The following is a 21,302-nucleotide window of genomic DNA, read 5'->3' as shown; positions in this document are numbered from 1 at the left end:
CCTTTGCAGAGCTCTCCCTTCCCACCCGCTCCCTCTCAGCTACCCACCAGCACTGCTCAGCCAGCCTGTAGTGTTTTGGTCTTTTATTCATGGTCAGCAGAGTTAGAAAAATAAAACAGAACGAAAACATCACCACCCCAGTGGGTCGGTGAGTCTGGCCAAAATGGGGAAACTGAGGTAGCCCAGAGTCATGGAGGCCTGGCCCCTAGCATCAAGGCACCAGTGAAGGGAGGCTTCGGACTCCCTCCCCTGCATGGTGGGGACAGGCACCCAGAGTTAGTGTGCTGGAGTGCCTCTGCCAAAGGAGGTGGCATGATCCCCTTCAAACCTCCCCTGGGCTCCACATCCCAAGGGCAAGGCCACGGGACACAGTGCTTTTCTCCTCCTCCTCCTCCTCCTCCTCCTCCTCCTTCTCCTCCTCCTCAGGATCGGGATGGGCCACCTGCCTGGGCCCTCTCTACCCAGCACTGGAGGCAGGGGCATCAGAGATCAGTGCAGGTGACTGGGGTGACCCCATGAACCAGCAGCGTGGGGCCCAGGTCTCGGGTTAGAGTCTCCAGTAGCGCCAGGTATCGGGGGTAGCGGGCGGGATCGGCGGGCGGCCGAGGCAAGTACAGGAAGGTGAGGGCTGTGGTGGGGCCCTCGGTATCCCCATCCTCCGGCCCACCTGGCCCTCCTCCTGTGCCACGCCCCTGCTGGGCCCGAACCAGGGCGTTGGCGCTGCGTGCCAGGGCCTCTGCCTCCGCATCTCCCCGCCCACTGTTCACAAAGTCCCCTTCCTCCTCCGCCTCGGGTTCCCCAGCCCCGGCCCCCTCGCCCCACACCACCTCCTGCACCTCAGCCCGGATCCTCAGTTGGCTCAGCAGCGCCCGCAGCCGCCCCTCGGCCGCCCCAGGCGCCTCCCTAGGCCCCAGGCACAGGAAGATCCGGAGCCGGGCGCTGTGCCAAGCGGGCACCATGCCCAAGATGGTTGCCATCTGCAGTAGGAAGAGGCCACAGACGTCCACGTAGCCGGGCCCTCCCCGGGGCCGCAGCAGGTTGAGGGGCCACACGTCCACGTGGTGCAGCTGAGAAGTGCCCCCAGACCCCCGGCTCAGCCGCTCAGGGGGCAAGGCCCCACTGGCCCGGGCCAGCACCACATTCTTGTTCATCTTGAGAGCATCGGCCACCGTGGCCACGTAGTCCTGGGGACTGAGAGCCCGGGGGCTCCCAGGAGCCCGGGGAGGAGGGAACAGGGTACTCAGAGCTGGGGAACTGCCCTCCCTGGTACTGTCTGCAGGCTCAGAGAAAGCCGGGTCCGTCAGGAAATGGTCCTGCGGTGGGGCGTCATCGTAGAAACCCAGGACCAACGTGTTGGGCTTCATGCCACCTGGGGGCAGAGCGGGGAAGGCAGGAACAGACAGGAGTCAGGCTCACAGGCTAAGTTTACACCACGCTCCCACACGCTGACAGCAATGTGTGTCAGCCATAGGTATGACACTCCCACTGTGTACGGGCTCTCACGGCAACATTCTGCACATTTGCATAATGACTTTTCATTTTTCCTAAACACTTTCACATGCATTTATTTTATTATCTCAGTGACTAATCTCCTCCACTTAAACAGGCAAAGTTCGCATTAGGATTCTTGCCACTAATGAGCACTCCAATTCTGCGGAGAGAGTAGGACACTGTACACTCCCGGCTTCTAGTGGGGCATCTGTTTCATGGTAGGAGATGTGAGTTTGACTCAGTTGTGCAAACCAGACACCCTGATCAGCCAAGCTGATGACCTGAATCCCCAGGGTAATAGTGTCCCAGACTCTGCTATGGAAAGATGAGAAAATGGACCAGGCAGGGCGCAGTGGCTCACACCTGTAATCCCAGCATCTTGGGAAGCTGAGGCACATAGATCACCTGAGGTCACGAGTTTGAGACCAGCCTGGCCAATACGGTGAAATGCTCTCTCTACTAAAAATACAAAAATTAGCCAGGCATTGTGGTGGGTGCCTACAATCTCAGCTACTCAGGAGGCTGAAACATGAGAATTGCGTGAAACCGGAAGGTGGAGGTTGCAGTCAGCTGAGATCACACCACTGTACAGAGTGAGACTCCAGCAAGACTCCATCTCAAAAAAAAAAAAAAAAAAAAAAAGAACCAGGGCTACCCAGTATGTTTACTGCAGTAAACCCTAACCCTAGTAGAGTTTACTGCAAAACCCTAATCGTGGTGGTTCATTGCATGGTATCCGCTTACCAGGGGCTGTGTCCTGTAGAAAGCACTTTGTATTTTAACTTATTTGAACCTTGAAGTAATGCTATGAGGTAGGTACTATTTAGCCTCCTCTTTTTACTGATAAGGAACCCAAAGCACCAAGCGATGAAGTCACTTGCCCACCGGCTCACGGCTGGTAGGTACCGGGGCAGGTAGGTCAACGCAATCTGCCTCCACCCAGCATGAGAGGCCACACTCTGAGCCACCAAGCTGGGCATGTGCCAACCACAATGCTCCAAGTCCCTGCTGACAAGCTCTTGGTTCTTAATTTTTGAACAACCCGTGTGGAACCGGATAATTGCACCCTTGAACCAGGCTGAGTTTACAGGGAGACGCGGAGACCTCTTCCAAGACCCCTTCTCATGAAGCAAACATTGCTCAACCCGTAAGTCAAATTTTCTATGATAGGAGAATCCACCATTTAAAGAAAATACTTTTCCTTTTATTGGAATAGGTTGGTGCAAAAGTAATTGCGGGTTTTTTTCCCCATTAAAATGGCACCCCAGCACTTTGGGAGACGGAGGCGGACAGATCACCTGAGGTCGAAAGTTTGAGATCAGCCCGGGCAATGTGGTGAAACCCCATCTCTACTAAAAATATACAAAAATTAGCCAGACATGCTGGCGTGTATGTGCAGTCTCAGCTACTTGGGAGGCTGAGATGGGAGAATCACTTGAACCCGGAAGGCAGAGGTTGCAGTGAGCCGACATCATGCCACTGCACTCCAGCCTGGGCAACAGAGTGAGACCCTGTCCAAAAAAAAAAAAAGCAAAACCGCAATTGCTTTTGTACCGACCTGGTATCTTCCACAGGAAAACTTTCATGAGCATTGTGGTCTCTGCACAAAAAGTGAAGACCAGGCTCTCAGACGCTCTGTGGGTCAGTGATGCTTGGTGACACCCCAACACATCTCAGCAGGTGTGAACTCCAGCTGATCTTGCAAAATAAACTAGTCATGCCGCCTCCTGAGTATTTCCCAGGGTTCTGATTTACACTGAACTGGGCAAATGTCCAACACTGTTGAACTTTCAGCCAGACTCTGAATAGAGAAGGAAGCACGCACTTTGGTGACAGGTGCTGGTCCGGGATTAAGGGAGAAGGCAGTGACTGAGCATAGATAACCCCAGTGGCCTCAGCGCTAAAAGCTGAGAATTCACTGCTCCATCCACAAGCGTCCGCCCCACACAACCTCCGGCATCCTTTGTGGCTTCGGGTCGGGGTGGGGCGGGGGAGACATGTTACATCTCCTACATCCCAACACCTTTCAAAGCCTGGCTGAATTACCATCTCTCCGCAAAACCTTTGCCGGCCATATCAGTGCATAGTGGCTGGCATGCCTTCCTCTGAACGCTGGTGGTTAAAAACCATCTGATTTGATAAGGCAGCTGGAGACTCAAATAATGCTCCATCGTCCCCAAAAATACACTCTTCAGTGCCCATGCCCCAATTTTGGGGTCAGAAAAAAAAAGAAAGAAAGGCCAGGTGCCTGTAATCCCAGCACTTTGGGAGGTCAAAGCAGGTGGGTCACCTGAGGTCAGGAGCTCAAGACCAGCCTGGGCAACATGGTGAAACCCCCATCTCTACTAAAAATACAAAAATTAGCCAGGCGTGGTAGTACACGCCTGTAATCCCAGCTACTCGGAAGGCTGAGACAGGAGAATCACTTGAACCTGGAAGGCGGAGGCTGCAGTGAGCCAAGATCGTGCCACCGCACTCCAGCCTGGGCAAGACAGAGCGAGACTCCGTCTCAAAAAAAAAAGAAAAAAAGAAAAAAAAAAAAAACGCAACAGCATCACCAGTCCCTAGCATCTCCTACTAGACTTTATCACACACTGTCTGAGGCTATTATCTTTGAGCACTCTCTTATCTGCTCTCGACTATAAGGTCCTTTTGCAGTTTGCAATCTGTAGCTGACTTTCTAGGGGAGGGGAGCAGAGATGTGAAGTGGCCACAGAGGAGGGCCAAGGGCATCCAGGGAGGAGCAGCTCACCGAGGCCGGAGATTCGCAGCAGATGCTGAGCCCCCTGGCGCACGGAGGGTGAGAGAGTTAGATCCACAAAAGCCTTCACCTGGGCCCGGTCCACCAGGCTGAGCCATGCCCCGTACTGCGGCTGCACAGGGTCCGAGGGGAGGGAGTCTACAGAGAAGATAAGGAAAGGAAGGTAGCCAGTGTTGGCCAAACTCAATGTCTCCTCGAGTCCAAATCACAGATGCGCCAAGGCAGGGCTATGGCTGCTTGAAGGGGTCATGGGGAAGGAAATAAAATGGGAAGAGGGGCTGGTGTCATGCATGGCTCATGCCTATAATCCCTGCAGTTTGGGAGGCCAAAGTGGGAGGGTTGCTTGAGCCAGGAGTTCCAGACCAGCCTGGGAAACATAAAGAGACCTCATCTCTACAAATTAGCCAGGCCTAGGGGCTCACACCTGTAGTCCCAGCTACTCAGGAGGCCAAGGCAGGAGGATTGCTTGAGCCCAAGAGGTTGAAGCTGCAGTGAACTATGATGGCACCACTGCCCTCCAATCTGGGTGACAGAGCAAGACCTTGTCTCAAAAAAAACAAGGGGAGGGGGACTGGTCATGGTGTCTCATGCCTATAATCCCAGCACTTTGGGAGGCCGAGGTGGGTGGAGCACTTGAGGTCAGGAGTTCGAGACCAGCTTGGCCAACAGGGCAAAACCCCTTCTCTACTAAAAATACAAAAACTAGCTGGGCATGGTGGTGTGTGCCTGTAATCCCAGCTCAGGAGGCTAAGGCAGGAGAATCACTTGAACCTGGGAGGTGGAGGTTGCAGTGAGCCAAGATCATCCCACTGCACTCCAGCCTGGGCAACAGAACGAAGCTCCATCTCAAAAAAAAAAAAAAGTAGGGGGAAAGAAGGATGGGAATGAGTGAATGAGTGGGAGGGCAGCTCACCGAGGTCTCCCAGGGTGACGTGGCCCAGCACGTAGAGCCCCCCCTTCTTAAGCTGGTTGGCCAACCGCAGCAGAGGCAGGGCGCCCCGGGGGTTCCCCACCAGGAGCAGCAACTGGGGCCGCCAGAACTTCACGTGATCCTTCCGGACATCCAGCCGGAGCAGATACTTACGCACCTGGGTACATGGGTGAGGTGATGGGGAAGTGGCAGGATCAAATACACAGCCCTGTTCAGCCCCTCCTGGACGGGAACACCAACTCCAGCCAAAGAGAGAGGGGGTTATTTGATCACCTCCCATCTCCCCACCACCCCGCCAGCTCCCCGGGGATACCTGGTGGAAAAGCAAGGCCTGGCTGACATAGCCCCAGCTGCTGGGGCCTCCTCGCGCGGTGAGCAGGGCAGCCAGGAGACCCATGAGGAGCAGGGAGCCACCGGCCGCACCAGGGCTGATGAGGAACATCATGAGCAGGCAGGAGGCTACCCCCAGCAGGCAGGTGTGCCAAGAGAACAGGCTGAAAGTGGGGCTGCGGGCATGGAGGGGAGGAGGGACAGAAACTCAGGGCTGGCCGCACCCGAGGCTGCTGTGTCCAACCCCACGCCTGAGCCTGAGTCCTCCCGGTTTTCCTATTCCTTCCTTCTTCTCTCTGGGGACAAAGGCTTCTGAGTCTCTCACCGGAAGTTGGGGGCCGAGGCCCACTCCAGGCTCAGGCAGGACAGGTCCACAGCGGCATAGGCCACCAGGTAGAAGACAGTGACCACGGCAGCCAGCGTGTTCAGCTTCCCCGCCAGGAGCACCAGCTGGGCAGGGGCCAAGAGGCGTGCCATTGATCCAAAGTGCCGGTGTACCCCCAAAATGCCAGTGAACACCAGAGTGCCAGTGTACCCCCAAAGTGTCAATGAGCCCCAGAAAGTGCCAGTGAACCCTGCAAAGCACCAGTGAACCCCCAAAGTGTCAATGAACCCAACCCCCAAAATACTACTAAACCCCAAAAGTGCCAGTGCACCCCCAGTGTCAATGAACCCCAGAAAGTGCCAGTGTACCCCCAAAGTGTCAGTGAACCCCTGGAAAGTACCAGTGAACCATGCAAAATGCCAGCGCACCCCAAAGTGTCAATGAACCCCAGAAAGGGCCAGTGCACCCCAAAGTGTCAATGAACCCTGAAAACTGCCCATGAGCCCTGCAAAGTGCCAGTGTACCCCCAGTGTCAGTGAAACCCAGAAAGGGCCAGTGCACCCCCACAGAGTGCCACCAAACCTCCAAAGTGTCAGTGAACCCCACAAAGTGTTGGTATATCCCACAGAGTGCCAGTGAATCCCGCAAAGTGCTGGGGCACCCCACAAAGTGCCAGTGAACCCTGAAAAATACTAATATACCCCACAAAGTGTCAGTGAACCCTGCAAAATGCCCATGTACCCCGAAAAGTGTCAGTGAACCCCCCCAGGGTGCCAATGAACCCTGCAAAGCACTGGGGCAACCTGCAAAGTGCTGGTGAACTCGACAAAGTGCCAGTGAACGCTGCAGAGTGCCAGTGCACCGCCAAGTGCATACACATCTGCCTTTGCATTTGTCTTCCAGCCTGCATCTAACTGCGCCCCCATCCTGCCAGCTGGTGGGGTGAGGGAAAGGGCCCCTTGAAGAAGAAGGCTCACCTGCACCAGGCCCCAAGAATACAGTACAGCCGCCCAGGGGTTTCCGCCCCGGGATACAACCTTGGCCGGCGCCAAGATCACTCCTAGAAAAACAGAATCCACAGCAGACACATCAGCCGGGGCCTAACGGTGATGGACAAACAGAGAAGGGAGGGCGTGCTCCGAGCCAGCAAGGAGGCAGAGAACCCACCAAAGAGGTCATCCCGGGCCAGGGCATGGAGGATGCGGGAGGCGCCAATGAGCGAGCTCATGGACGCTGAGAGCGCGGTGGCATAGATTCCGATCAACACCAGTGGGGGCCACAGGCTGATGGCGCGGAAGAACCCATAGTCTTCCTGCAGCAGGGTCCTAGGAAGGAGGGAAAGTTGGACACAGATGATCACCGTCATGGGGTAGGAAAATCTCCAGCCCTGATCTTAAGGATCAGACTCAGATATCAAATGTGCTAAAGGGATACGCCTGGTATTCATTGGGCGGCCTTGGATTTAATCACTCAGTGGTCATTCCTTTCTCTTTTTTTTAAGAGACAAGGTCTCACTCCAACCCCCAGGCTAAAGTGCAGTGCTGTAATCACAGCTTACCACAGCCTCGACCTCTTGGACTCAAGCAATCCTCCCACCTCAGCCTCCCAAGTAGCCAGGACTACAAGCATTTGCCATCACACCTGCCTAATTTTTGTATTGGGGGGAGGGTCTTGCTATGTTGCTCAGGCTGGTCTGGAACCCCTGGGCTCCAGCAATCCTCCTGCCTCCCAAAGTGCTGGGATTACAGGTGTGAGCCACTGTACCCACCTGTCATACCTAATGGTATATGCACAAAAGGCCAAATATTTGTGGAAATGCAAACTGAGTAGAAAGCCACTACCCACCCTCACTCGCAAGCTAAGTGCCTACAACAGTACTGGGTCCATGGCAGCTGCTGGCTACAGGTTGTCAATCGCCGGTAGCCACCCTCCCCCTATTTTCCCTCCACTCCAACAAGCTGGGTTTCTGCTCCCCAGTCCCCCAGCCTGTGCTTCCCTTGGTGACCCAGATGCACCAATCTTGTTCGACACTCCACCCCCATCCCTCCCCAGACACCTGTCACAGGTGAAGCTGGAGAGGAAGAAAAGCAGGACATAGACGAAGAAGGTGTAGGCGACAGCGACGATCGTGCCCAGAGGGATCGCCCGGCTGGGGTCCTTCAGCTCCCCTGGAGAGGGGGGAGCAGAGAGAGCGAGGTCGGCCCTCCCACCGTCCCCCTGGGTCCCTCACGGTGGCAGCCCCAAACCCCCAGGAGGCAGCAGGCAGGGACTCTCACCTGACATGTTGGCCCCAGCCATGATGCCTGTACAGCCATTAAAGAGGACAGCAAAGACGCTGGCAAAATTCATCATGGCTCCTGTGGTGTAGTCCTCAGCGTAGCCAGCTAGGAGGGTCGTCCCAGGGAGGAGGGGGCATCAGCATCCCTCTCAGGGATCCAGGCCTCTTAGCCACCCTCTCCGCACATTCCCACAGTCCCCTTGCCTCCCCTGCACTGCACTCACTAAGACACCAGCCTGCCCCTGCACTGGCCCTGGGTCAGTCAGACACACTGCCAAGTCCCCCTAATGCTCTGATATTCCTCCCTCCAGACCCTAATCCACACTCTTTTATTTATTTATTTATTTAGAGACAGGATCTCGCTCTGTCACCCAGGCTGGAGTGCAGTGGCACCATCGTAGCTCACTGCAACCTCTCCCTCCTGAGCTAGAGCGATCCTCCTGCCTCAGTCTTCCAAGTAGCTAGGACTACAGGTGTGCACCACCACGCCCATCTAACTTTTTAATTTGTATTTATTTTATTTATTTTGAGACGGAGTCTCGCTCTGTTACCCAGGCCAGAGTACAGTGGTGTGATCTCAACTCACTGCAACCTCTGCCTCCCTGGTTCAAGCGATTCTCCTGCCTCAGCCTCTCAGGTAGCTGGGGTTACAGGTGCCCGCCACCACGTCTGGCTAATTTTTGTAACTTTAGTAGAGATGGGGTTTCACCATGTTGGCCAGGCTGATCTCAAACTCCTGGCCTCAGGTGATCCACCCACCTCGACCTCCCAATGTCCTGGGATTACAGGCGTGAGCCACCGCACACAGCCTTTTTTTTTTTTTTTTTGAGACGGAATGTCATTCTGAAGCCAAGGCTGGAGTGCAGTGGTGGCGATCTTAGCTCACTGCAGCCTCTGCCTCCCGGGTTCAAGCGATTCTCATGCCTCAGCCTCCTGAGTAGCTGGGACTACAGGAATGCACCACTGCCCCTGGCTAATTTTTGTATTTTTATTTTATGGTTTTTGGTGTTTTTTTTGTTTTTTTTTTTTTGGAGACAGAACCTCACTCTGTCGCCCAGGCGGGAGTGCAATGGCGCAATCTTGATTCACTGCAACCTCCACCTCCCGGGTTCAAGCAATTCTCCCTCAGCTTCCTGAGTATCTGGGACTACAGGTGCAAGCCAGTGTGCCCAGCTAATTTTTGTATTTTTAGTAGAGACGGGGAGAGGGTTTCACCATGTTGGCCAGACTGGTCTCAAACTCCTGACCTCAGGTGATCTTCCTGCCTCAGCCTCCCAGAATGCTGGGATTACAGATGTGAGCCCCCACACCCAGTCTCCAGCTCCTCCCTGAGATGCTTTCCCTCTTTGTTCCCGGCTCCTAACTGAATCCCCCACCCATCTATCTCAGGCCACCTCCAGCTCCCCAGCTCCTGCCCTCCCCAGCCCATAATCAGGCCTCCCTCTCTCCACTCCTGGGAAATCCTGATCTGTTAAAGTCATGCTGGGCCTTACTGTGCTATTTAACTGATTCCTAAATGCACGTCTCTCCTCAGCTAGAACACAAGTTCCTCTAAAGCAGGGACTGTTTTGTGGGCTTCCTCCTGCCCCGCCGGCCAAACACATGTTAGACAGGCCTGAATTAAACTGCACTGCTCTGCAGTCCAGACCTCCTGCCCACCATTCTCTCTGACAGCTGTGCTCATCCAGAGATTTTTAAGGGCCCAGCCCTGACGCTTGCCCACCCCTCACCCCGAGATTCCTGCCACGGCAGTGCCCAGCTCACCACCCAAGTTGTCCTTCAGGGTACTGCTGTTGAAGCCGGTGAAGTGGCCAAACCGGGGTGGCAGGGAGGAGCCATTGGGGCCAGGCCGAGGGGTCAAGGGGATGTCCCTCGGCCCCACAGCCACAAAGCTGATGAGCACGGAGGCCAGGGAGCCGGAGACCAGCAGGAATGTGAGGAATGAGGCCCTGGCATAGAGGCCAGCTCCCAGGGTGCAGACCCCACCCACAAGGCCCAGCAGCAGGGAGCCATACAGCAGATTCCAGCCATAACCCTGGGGCAGGACCCGGAGCCCACTGGGCCCTGTGGCATCTGGAAAGAGGTAGGGACAGAGTTAGAAGGCCCGATCCTAAGGCACCCCACCAGCCGGGCATGGTGGGTGGCTCACGTCTATAATTCCAGCACTTTGGGAGGCCGAGGTGGGAGGATCACTTGAGTCCAGGAGTTTAAAACTAGCCTTGGCAACATTGTGAAACCCCAACTCCACAAAAACTGCAAAAATTCGCCAGGCGTGGGGAGGCATGCCTGTAGTCCCAGCTACTGGGAGGCTGAAGTGGCAGAATCGCTTGAGCCCGGGAGGCAGAAGTTGCATTGAGCCAAGATGGTACCACTGCACTCTAGCCTGGGTGACAGAGTAAGACCTTGCCTCAAGAAAAAAGAAAAAAAAAGGCGGGGGCAGGGCGCCAGGGCTCACACCTGTAATCCCAACACTTTGGGAGGGCTGAGCCAGGTGGATCACTTGAGGTCAGGAGTTCGAGACTAGCCTGGCCAACAGGGTGAAATCCCGTCACTACTGAAAATACAATCCTTAGCCAGGCGTGGGGGTGAGTGCCTGTAATCCCAACTACTCAGGAGGCTGAGGCAGGAGAATCGCTTGAACGCAGGAGGCAAAGGTTGCAGTGAGGGGAGATCGCACCACTGCACTCCAGCCTGGGCAACAAAGCAAGACTCTATCTCAAAAATAAAAAAATAAAAAATAAAAAAAAAGAAGGTACCCAGCCCCAACCATGACCCAAAGCAAGACAAGCCCCCCTCTACCCACCTGCTGTCAGAGAGACCACCTTCCCCACTTCCCTCTTAGCTCCATCCCAGCATCTTAGCTCTCCCTGGTGGTCTCTGTCAATTTTAAGAATCTTAGCCTGGTCTCTCCGATTAGACGGCTAGCTCCCTGCAGGCAAGGACAATCTCAAGGATGGCCACATCTCCTGCACGATGCTGGCCACACAGCAGAAGCTCCAGAAAGCCAAGGTAACGGTTCAGTCTGCCCCTCTCCTGTAGAGGACCTTCTCCCTCATGATCCCACACTCCCAGACCCTGCAAACCCGCAGCACCGCCCAGATCAGACAGAGCACAGACCGGTCCCGAAGACATCAAGCACAGACTCCACCAGTCCCAGCAGGGAGACGGCACAGCCACAGACGTTAGCCAGGTAGAACATGAGCCCAATGCTGCCCCCGACCTCGGGCCCCAATGTGCGGCTGATCATGACTGAAAGTGGAAGCATTAAGGGAAAAGAGACTGAAATGGACGTGAGGAAGTTGCCATAGCTCCAAGCACTTAACCTGAGTGCAGCCAGGCCCCAGCCATGTGGCTTTGCACAAGTCACTCATACCCTCTGAGTGCCAGTTTCTGCATCTGTAAAACAATCACTGCCTAACAGATGAGATTGTTAGACTAGAAATTGGCATTAACGTGTAGGGCAATGTTGATCTCCTTCATTATACGAGCCTGCCTGCTGCACATTTATTAAAACTTGCCCTGCCAGGCCAGGCATAGTGGCTGACGCCTGTAATCCCAGTGTTTTGGGAGGCTGAGACAAGAGGATCACTTGAGGCCAGGAATTCAAGACCAGCCTGGGAAACATAGCAAGATTCCATCTCTACAAAAAATTTAAAAATTAAACAGGGGTGGTGGTTCATGCCTATAGTGCCAGCTACTCAGGAGGCTGAGGCAGGAGGATCACTTGAGCCCAGGAAGTCAAGACCGCAGTGAGCTATGATGGCGCCACTGCACTACAGTCTGGGAGTCAGTGTCTTGCTCTGCTGCCCAGCTTGGAGTGCAGTGATGCGATCTTGGCTCACTGCAACCTCCACCTCTCAGGTTCAAGCAATTCTCGTGCCTCACCCTCCCGAGTAGCTGGAATCACAGGCAAGTGCCAGCATGCCCAACTAATTTTTGTATTTTTAGTGGAGACGGGTTTTCACCATGTTGGCCAGGCTGGTCTTGAACTCCTGGCATCAAGTGATCCGCCCACCTCAGCCTCCCAAAGTGCTGGGATTACAGGCGTGAGCCACTGCACTCAGCATAAAAAAAATTTTTTTTTTTTTTTGAGACGGAGTCACGCTCTGTTGCCCAGGCTGGAGTGCAGTGGCACGATCTCGGCTCACTGCAAGCTCTGCCTCCTGGGTTCACACCATTCTCCTACCTCAGCCTCCCACGTAGCTGGGACTACAGGCGTCCGCCACCACGCCCAGCTAATTTTTTTTTTTGTACTTTTAGTAGAGACGGGGTTTCACCGTGTTAGCCAGGATGGTCTCGATCTCCTGACCTCGTGATCCGCCCGCCTCGGCCTCCCAAAGTGCTGGGATTACAGGCGTGAGCCACCGCGCCCGGCAAAAAATTTCAAGAATGAAAAAAAACACTTGTCTCGCCCCTGAGCCAACAAAGGTAATGGCCCCTTCCACACCCTCCCTAGCAGACAGAACAGCCCAGATCCCAGTCCATCGATGTTGGAGGATACAGTAGGCTCCGCCTCCCTGCACAGCTCCATTGGTGGCGATGGCACAGACAGAGAGGACGGTGAGCGCCAGGATGAAGTAGGCAACCAGCAGCATGGCCAGAGCCTGCAGCAGCCCAGCATGGCCCACCACGAACCCTGAGGCAGGAGCAGCGAGTTAGGTCACAGGGGCTCACACCCCATATCCCCCACCCTCTGGGTCTGCAGAGCTCCAGGGTGGAGCTAAATGCAAGCCCACAGGGGAGCCCCTCCCCAAACCCTTTAGCCAACCACTTCTCTTGGGTCCCCTTCCTACTCTCATCCCAGTCCCCATCATGTCCTCCCACACTACAGTCAGTCCACACCCGCCCCAGAACCCACTCACCAATCCTCAGAAAAACAACTATGCTGAACATGGACAGGACAGTGGGCACCACCACACCCAGGAAGGTGGACAGCTTCTGGGCAGATGCCCCTCCAGGAGCCCCGGCCCCATTGAGAGGGAGGGCAGTCCCCTCCTCCCCCAGGAGTCGGTAGGCCAGCAGAGGCGAGCTCTCGCTGGCCATGGCTGAGCACAGGTAGAGGAAGCCACAAATGGGTTAGGTGACCTGCAAAGGAGATTATGTTGCATCAAAAGCAGCCCCACAGAGCCCATTCACCCCCAAAGACCACTAATCAAACACCCCAAGCCTCCCCAAAAGAGAGAGTTGCTCTCTACTAAAAATACAAAAATTGGCCGGGCTCAGTGGTTCACGCCTGTAATCCCAGCACTTTGGGAGGCCGAGGTGGGTGGATCACCTGAGATCAGGAGTTCGAGACCACCCTGGTCAACATGGTGAAACCCCGTCTCTACTAAAAATACAAAAAGTAGCCAGGTGTGGTGGCTCATGCCTATAATCCCAGCTACTTGGGAGGTTGAGGCAGGAGAATTGCTTGAACCCAGGAGGCAGAGGTTGCAGTGAGCCAACATCGCGCCACTGCACTCCAGCCTGGGCAACAGAGTGAGACTGTCTCAAACAAACAAAAAAAATTAGCCAGGCATGCAGGTGCATGCCTGTAATCACAGCTACTTGGGAGGCTGAGGCACAAGAATCGCCTGAGTCCTGGAGGCGTAGGGCTGTAGCGAGCCGAGATCGCGCCACTGCACTCCAGCCTGGGTGACAGAGCGAGACCCTGTCTCAAGAAAAAAACAAAAAAAGACACAACCACAAGGAAACAGGAACGCACCCACACCCTGCTTACCGGCAACTAAAAAGAGCCCATGGGGCTGCAAATGGTACCAGCCACTGCTCCACAAAAAAACTGGTACCCCAAACCTGTCAGGAAGGGTTTCAGGGCCACTCCTGGCTCCTGGGGGCCACCCCTTCCCTGAGACTAGGGATGGCACCGGTTCTGGAAAGGGGCAAAGGTACTCTGACGGCACAGGCTTCTCCAGCCTCTCCTTCCTTAACTAGCAATGCAAGAGGAAGCAAATCTCCCAAAAGGGAAGTAAGTTGTGGGCAGGACAGCCTTCCCCATCCTCTCCTTCGGTGTCCTGAGCTGCCCCTACCAAGCCCCCCCATGCAATCACCGCACCCAAGAAACTTCCAACTCTTTCAAAACCCCACCCTCCGTCAATCCTCTCCCTCAACGCATCTCAAACCGCCGCCTCCTCCTCGCCTTAGCCTCCCCAGATTCCTCCCATCCACACGAGGCACCCTCCTACAAACTCTACCAACCCAAACACACCCCTCGACTAGCAAAACAGAAACACAGACCGGCTCCCACAGAGCGACACAAGGTCCCCGGGTCCTCCTACTCCTCCCCCAACCCGGGCTCCTGCCCCTTTGCGCCCGCTGGGGTGCGAAGGAGCCAAGATCTCCTTTTCCCCGGCCAGGTGCACCCCACATCTCGGGGACCGCGAGGCACTCACTCACCCACCCACAGGACGCAGCGCTCGGGGGATCCCCGCGAGCCGGGGGGCTCCGCCTGGGGCGGAGAGCGCACCGGGGCCGGAAAAGACAGCTGCGGCTACCGGGATGCCAGGCCCGGAGCCTGTCCCCACCCCCACCAGCACTCGCGCGCCATTGGTCCCCGTCCTCGGCCCCGCCCCGTGGGCGCGCCCGGGGAAGCCCGACCCTCTCTGCGCTCCCCCAGCCTGCGCGGCTCCAGCTCCACGTGCGCCCGGGGTTGCAACGCAGCCCTGCAGACGAGCGTCTCCGGCCGGGCGTGGGCCGCGGGTCTCGGAGCCTCCATCACTTAGGTGCAAACAATCGTGGCCGCGGGGACTGGACCCCAGTCCGAGCTCCGAGGCGCCGGGAGCAGCCACCCTCCTAAAGGGGGCGTGTGAGGACGGCGGAAGGCGGCAGGGAGGTGGGCAGGGCTGCGACACCTGGGCCAGGGGCGTCACCTGGAACTCCGGCCCGCTTCGTTCGGGGACTTCTGGAGTCCTAGTCCTCCAACCTCTCAAAGCCCTAGAACCTCCACCGGGTTCCAGCCTCGCCCCTGACAGGCTGCGGGGATCCTCTCTTCGCGCCCGATCCAGCTGCGCTCTTCGCTTCGGCCACCGGAGGGAGCCATTGGCCGCCGAGCTGGGCCCAGCGTCGCTTTGCACCATCTGATGCCCGCTTTTGTGCCTCCCTGCACAGTGTTCTCACCTCCAGCAGAAACCCTAGAGCCTGTGAACTCCACTGCGAGCTGAGACTCCTTTTTCACTCTTTACAGATCCCATGAACAGCAGTACCGCCTGCCAACGCGTCCTCGTGTAAAATGGGCATAAACTCGAAACTCCCTCCTAAGGTTGTGAGTTCAGTGAGCTAATAGGTACTTTAGAACAACGCCTAAAGGTTCGATAAATTATCCCTTGCAAATAGCACTGTATTAAATTAGCCACTCTGTGAGGTAGGTACCGCTATTTCAATTTTTCAGATCAGGAAATTGAAGCTTGGAGAGTTTCAGATACATTTCTTTCTTTCTTTTTTTTTTTTTTTAATCCAGGGATTATTACACAGGCAGGAGTGCAGTGGCGCGATCTCGGCTCACTGCAACCTCAGCCTTTCCGGCTCAAGCATCGTGCCTCAGCCTCCTGAGTGCCTGGAGCTACACAGACACACACCACCACGCCTGGCTAATTTTTAAATATTTTGTAGAGACCGGGTTTTGCCATGTTGCCCAGGCTTCTCTGGAACTTCTGAACTGAAGTGTGCACCTGCAGTCCTAGCTACTCAGGAGGCTGAGGCAGGAGGTTCGCTTGAACCTGGGAGGCAGAGGTTGCAGTGAGCTGAGATTGCACCACTTCACTCCAGCCAGGGCAACAGAAAGAGACTCTGTCTCAAAAAAAAAAAAAAAAGTTTTCAGGGTCAGTTGTAACCACTCCCTTGCATACCCTGGCCTGTCTGTCACTGAACTCTGCTTCTGTAAATCTCAACCTCCACCTTACCCTGTTACTCTGTGGTTTTGCCTTGGACCTTGTCTTCATCAATGACTGCAGCCCCTCCTCTTCAGTTCACCTCTTCTACTGTGCTTATTAAAGAAAAAAATCTGACTCTTGTTAAAACAGTAAGTCAGATTTATTCAGGACTATTTTGATTGGCACCAAGATGGTGGCGAGGAGCTGGGTGTGGTGGCTCACGCCTGTAATCTCAGCACTTTGGAAGACTGAGGCAGGAGGATCACTTGAGCCCAAGAGCTCCAGACCAGCCTGGGCAATATAGTGGGACCTCATCTCTACAAAATTTTAAAAAAAAAAATTGGGCCAGGTGGGATTACACCTGTAATCCCAGCACTTTCGGAGGCCGACGTGGGCGGATCACGAGGTCAGGAGATTGTGACCACCCTGGCCAACATGGTGAAACCCCGTCTCTACTAAAAATACAAAAATTAGCTGGGCGTGGTGGTGCACACCTGTAATCCCAGCTACTTGGGAGGCTGAGGCAGGAGAATCGCTTTAACATGGGAGGCAGAGGTTGTGGTGAGCTGAGATCGCGCCACTGCACTCCAGCCTGGGCAACAAGAGCAAAACTCCATCTCAAAAAACAAAAACAGAAGAAAAGAAAACAATTAGCCAGGCATGGTGATGCACGCCTGTTGTCCCAGCTCCTCAGGAGGCTGAAACTGGAAGATCCCTTGAGCCCAGGAGGTTGAGTGAGCTATGATAGTGCCACTGCACTCGAGCCTGGGTGACAGAGTGAGACCCTGTTTCAAACAAACAAAAAAGACTGTGGCAAGGTGTAGTGGCTTGCACCTGTAATCCCAGCACTTTGGGAGGCTGAGGCAGAAGGGTCATTTGAGACCAGGAGTTTGAGACCAGTCTGGGCAACACAGAAGACACTGTCTCTTTTTTTTTTTTTAATCAGCTGGGCGTGGTGGCACACACCTGTAGTCCCAGCTACTCGGGAGGCTGAGGTGGGAAGATGGAGGCTGCAATGAGCTATGATCCTATGACTGCACACCCATCTGGGCGATACAGCAAGACCTTACCTCAATAAAAAGAAAGAAAAGGAAGGAAGGAAAGAAGGGAGGGAGGGAGGGAAAGCAGGAGGAAAGGAGGGAGGGAAAATAAGGAGGCTGGGTGTTGTGGCTCATGCCTGTAATCCCAGCACTTTGGGAGACCAAGGCAGGCTGATCACTTAAGGTCAGGAGTTCAAGACCAGCCTGACCAACATGGGGAAACCCTGTTTCTACTAAAAATACAAAAATTAGCCAGCGTGGTGGCAGGCTTCTGTAGCCCCAGCTACTCGGGAGGCTGACATGGGAGAATCACTTGAACCTGGGGTGCAGAGGTTGCAGTGAGCCGAGATCACACTATTGTACTCCAGCCTGGGTGACAGAGCAAGACTCTGTCGCAAAAAAAAAAAAAAAAAAAAAAAAAAGGGAAGGGAAGATGTTAGGGAGGGAGAGAAGGAACACAGTAGAAAGAGGGTAAGATGGATGAAAATTTTAGTCAGTCTCCTCTAGGTCACCCTTTTTTTTTTTTTTTTTTTTGAGACAGTCTCCCTCTGTTGCCCAAGGCTGTAGTGTGGTGGCGTGATCTTGGCTCACTACAACCTCCCCATCCCAGGTTCAACTGTTTCTCCTCCCTCAGCCTTGGAGTAGCTGGGACTACAGGTGTCTGCCACCATGCCTGGTTAGTTTTTGTATTTTTAGCAGAGATGGCGTTTCACTGTGTTCTCCAGGCTGGTCTCAAACTCCTGACCTCAGTTGATCCACCCACCTCGGCCTCCCAAAGTGCTGGGATTACAGGCGTGAGCCACTGCGCCGGGCCTGGGTCCTCTTGACTGGGTCTCTCAATGTTGTGTTCCACTCCCTCCACATCCCACTGCCTTGCCAGGTCTGCCTAGCCCAGTTTAGAGTGAATCTGGGAGGCTGAGGCTGCAGTGAGCTGTGATCACACCACTGCACTCCAACCTGGATGACAGAGCAAGACCCCACTAAAAAAAATTTAAAAGACATTTAAGCTAGGTAAGAAAGGAAGTGAAGGCCGGGCCCGGTGGCTCACGCCTGTAATCCCAGCACTTTGGAAGGCGGAAGCAGGAGGATCACTTGAAGTCAGGAGTTCAAGACTAGCCTGGCGGCCGGGCGCGGTGGCTCAAGCCTGTAATCCCAGCACTTTGGGAGGCCGAGACGGGCGGATCACGAGGTCAGGAGATCGAGACCATCCTGGCTAACACAGTGAAACCCCGTCTCTACTAAAAATACAAAAACTAGCCGGGCGAGGTGGCGGGCGCCTGTAGTCCCAGCTACTCGGGAGGCTGAGGCAGGAGAATGGCGTAAACCCGGGAGGCGGAGCTTGCAGTGAGCTGAGATCCGGCCACTGCACTCCAGTCCGGGCGACAGAGCGAGACTCCGCCTCAAAAAAAAAAAAAAGACTAGCCTGGCCATCATGGTAAAACCCCGTCTCTACTAAAAATACAAAAATTAGGTCGGGTGCGGTGACTCAAGCCTGTAATCCCAGCACTTTGGGAGGCCGAGACGGGCGGATCACGAGGTCAGGAGATCGAGACCATCCTGGCTAACACGGTGAAACCCCGTCTCTACTAAAAAATACAAAAAACTAGCCGGGCGAAGTGGTGGGCGCCTGTAGTCCCAGCTACTCGGGAGGCTGAGGCAGGAGAATGGCGTAAACCCATGAGGCGGAGCTTGCAGTGAGCTGAGATCCGGCCACTGTACTCCAGCCTGGGCAACAGAGCGAGACTCCGTCTCAAAAAAAAAAAAAAAAAAAAAAAATTAGCTGGACCTGGTGGTACGCCTGTAATCCCAGCTACTCGGAGGCTGAGGCACTCCCACCGAGGTGACAGAGCAAGAGTCTATCTCAAAAAAAAAAAAAACTAGCCAAACAAAAAGCTCTTTTTTTTTTTTTTTTTTTTTTTTTTTTTTTTTGAGGCGGAGTCTCGCTCTGTCGCCCGTACTGGAGTGCGTGGCCAGATCTCAGCTCACTGCAAGCTCCGCCTCCCGGGTTTACGCCATTCTCCTGCCTCAGCCTCCTGAGTAGCTGGGACTACAGGCGCCCGCCACCTCGCCCGGCTAGTTTTTTTTTTGTATTTTTAGTAGAGATGGGGTTTCACCGTGTTAGCCAGGATGGTCTCGATCTCCTGACCTCGTGATCGCCCGTCTCGGCCTCCCAAAGTGCTGGGATTACAGGCTTGAGCCACCGCGCCCGGCCAGCTCTCTTTATATTAGTTGTCTATCCTACCTTGCTTGCTTGCCTGCCTGCCTTTGTTCCTTCCTTCCTTCCTTCCTTCCTTTCCTTTTTTCTCTTTCTTTCCTTCTTTCTTTCTTTCTTGATGGAGTCTCCCTCTGTCGCCCAGGCTGGAGTGCAGTGGCACGATCTCGGCTCACTACAGGCTCTGCCTCCTGGGTTCAAGTGATTCTCCTGCCTCAGCCTCCCAAATAGCTGGAACTACAGTCACCCGCCACTACGCCCAGGTAATTTTTTGTATTTTTAATGGAGACGGGGTTTCACCATGTTAGCCAAGATGGTCTCGATCTCCTGACCTCGTGATCTACCTGCCTCGGCCTCCCAAAGTGCTGGGATTACAGGCATGAGCCACCGCACCTGGACTTTTTTTTTTTTTTATTTAAACGGAGTCTCACTGTCACCCAGGGCTGGAGTGCAGTGGCACAATCTCAGCTCACTACAATCTCCGCCTCCTGGGTTCAAGCAATTCTTCTGCCTCAGCCTCCCAAGTAGCTGAGACTACAGGCACACACCACCACGCCCGGCTAGTTTTTTTTTTTTTTTTTTTTTTTTTTTTTCTTGAGACGGAGTCTCCCTCTGTCACCCACCCAGGCTGGAGTGCAGTGGCACGATTGCAGCTCACTGCAAGCTCCGCCTCCCAGGTTCACGCCATTCTCCGGCCTCAGCCTCCTGAGTAGCTGGGACTACAGGCGCCCGCCACCTTGCCCGGCTAGTTTTTTATATTTTTTAGTAGAGACAGGGTTTCACCGTGTTAGCCAGGATGCTCTCGATCTCCTGACCTCGTGATCCACTCGTCTCAGCCTCCCAAAGTGCTGGGATTACAGGCTTGAGCCACCGCGCCCAGCTAATTTTTGTATTTTTAATAGAGACGGGGTTTCACCATGTTGGCCAGGATGGTCTCAATCTCTTGACCTCATGATCTGCCCACCTTGGCCTCCCAAAGTGCTGGGATTACAGGCATATGCCACCACCCCCAGCGTATCCTGGCTCTTTTTAATCCCTTCCTCTCACTTCTTTCTTTTACTTTTTTTTTGTTTTTGAGGCAGAGTATCACTCTGTCACCCAGGCTGGAGTGCAGTGGCACAATGTCAGCTCACTGCAACCTCCCCCTTCCAGGTTCAAGCAATTCTTCTGTCTCAGCCTCCCAAGTAGCTGGGATTACAGGTGCCCACCACCACACCCGGCTAATTTTTGTATTTTTAGTAGAGACAGGGTTTCACCGTGTTAGCCAGGATGCTCTCGATCTCCTGACCTCGTGATCCACTCGTCTCAGCCTCCCAAAGTGCTGGGATTACAGGCATGAGCCACCGCACCTGGACTTTTTTTTTTTTTTTTTTTTTTTTTTTTATTTAAACGGAGTCTCACTGTCACCCAGGCTGGAGTGCAGTGGCACAATGTCAGCTCACTGCAACCTCCCCCTTCCAGGTTCAAGCAATTCTTCTGTCTCAGCCTCCCAAGTAGCTGGGATTACAGGTGCCCACCACCACACCCGGCTAATTTTTGTATTTTTGGTAGAGACAGAGTTTCATCATATTGGTCAGGCTGTTCTCGAACTCCTGACCTCACGTGATCCATCTGCCTCGGCTTCCCAAAGTGCTAGGATTACAGGCGTGAGCCAGCACGCCCAACCCTTTCTTTCTTTTTCAATTAACTGGCTTCCAAAATTGATAACTCTTACTTTTTCTTAAACCCACTACACTTTGGGCTTTTGCCCTTCTGTAAAATGGAAAGTGCTCAGCAAGTCACCCATGCTTTCCACTTGGTCGAGGCAATGGCCTCTGTTCAGTCCTCATTTTACTAAACAACCAGCATTATTTGACAGACGTGCTCATTACCTTCTCCTTAGAATGCTTTGCTCACTCGGCCTCTCGGATCCCAAATTCCTTTCGCTCTGTCGGCTCTGCTGGTTCTTCCTCATCTCACATCTTAATCTTGGAGCACCCTTAGGTGTTGTAGGAACAGCCCGGAGGCCATGGTGGAACGGCAGCTCCACTGAGGACTGAAGCTCAGTCTTCAGACTCTTTTCAACAATT

General features: G+C 54.4%; 1 protein-coding gene across 8 annotated transcripts; it reads right to left on the bottom strand.

Annotated features, from left to right (window-relative positions):
* Window positions 1-68: 68 nt before the first annotated feature.
* SLC12A9 (solute carrier family 12 member 9) lies at window positions 69-14,643 on the bottom strand. 8 transcript variants are annotated; one of them, XM_033192288.1, is made up of 15 exons: window positions 14,510-14,643; window positions 12,979-13,201; window positions 12,618-12,752; window positions 11,234-11,365; window positions 9,881-10,189; window positions 8,115-8,222; window positions 7,895-8,006; window positions 7,006-7,163; window positions 6,816-6,898; window positions 5,839-6,002; window positions 5,497-5,689; window positions 5,166-5,340; window positions 4,244-4,390; window positions 3,050-3,091; window positions 69-1,369 (listed from the first exon to the last, which is right to left on the bottom strand). In XM_033192288.1, the coding sequence occupies exons 2-15, from the start codon at window positions 13,157-13,159 to the stop codon at window positions 483-485; spliced, it is 2,826 nt and encodes a 941-aa protein (XP_033048179.1). In that variant the 5' UTR covers window positions 13,160-13,201; window positions 14,510-14,643; the 3' UTR covers window positions 69-482. The 8 variants fall into 8 exon arrangements, with proteins under 8 accessions (XP_033048179.1, XP_033048182.1, XP_033048181.1 ...); XM_033192291.1 differs by having other exon boundaries at window positions 5,839-5,963; XM_033192290.1 differs by having other exon boundaries at window positions 14,514-14,638.
* Window positions 14,644-21,302: the final 6,659 nt, after the last annotated feature.

This window comes from Trachypithecus francoisi, unplaced genomic scaffold (genome assembly GCF_009764315.1).
Source record: "Trachypithecus francoisi isolate TF-2019V2 unplaced genomic scaffold, Tfra_2.0 Lachesis_group4, whole genome shotgun sequence".
NCBI classification, from domain to species: Eukaryota; Metazoa; Chordata; class Mammalia; order Primates; family Cercopithecidae; genus Trachypithecus; species Trachypithecus francoisi.
This window is presented reverse-complemented; position numbering and strand designations above follow the sequence as displayed.

What these genes read in the sequence shown, in the direction of transcription:
- SLC12A9 (XM_033192288.1), bottom strand. Translation starts at nt 13,159, where the DNA reads ATGGCCAGCGAGAGCTCGCCTCTGCTGGCCTACCGACTCCTGGGGGAG. An exon ending in AGTTGTTTTTCTGAGGATTG is followed by an intron (nt 12,753 to 12,978) that starts GTGAGTGGGTTC and finishes CTCCTGCCTCAG; the next exon opens with GGTTCGTGGTGGGCCATGCT. An exon ending in AGGCCTTGCTTTTCCACCAG is followed by an intron (nt 5,341 to 5,496) that starts GTATCCCCGGGG and finishes CCATGTACCCAG; the next exon opens with GTGCGTAAGTATCTGCTCCG.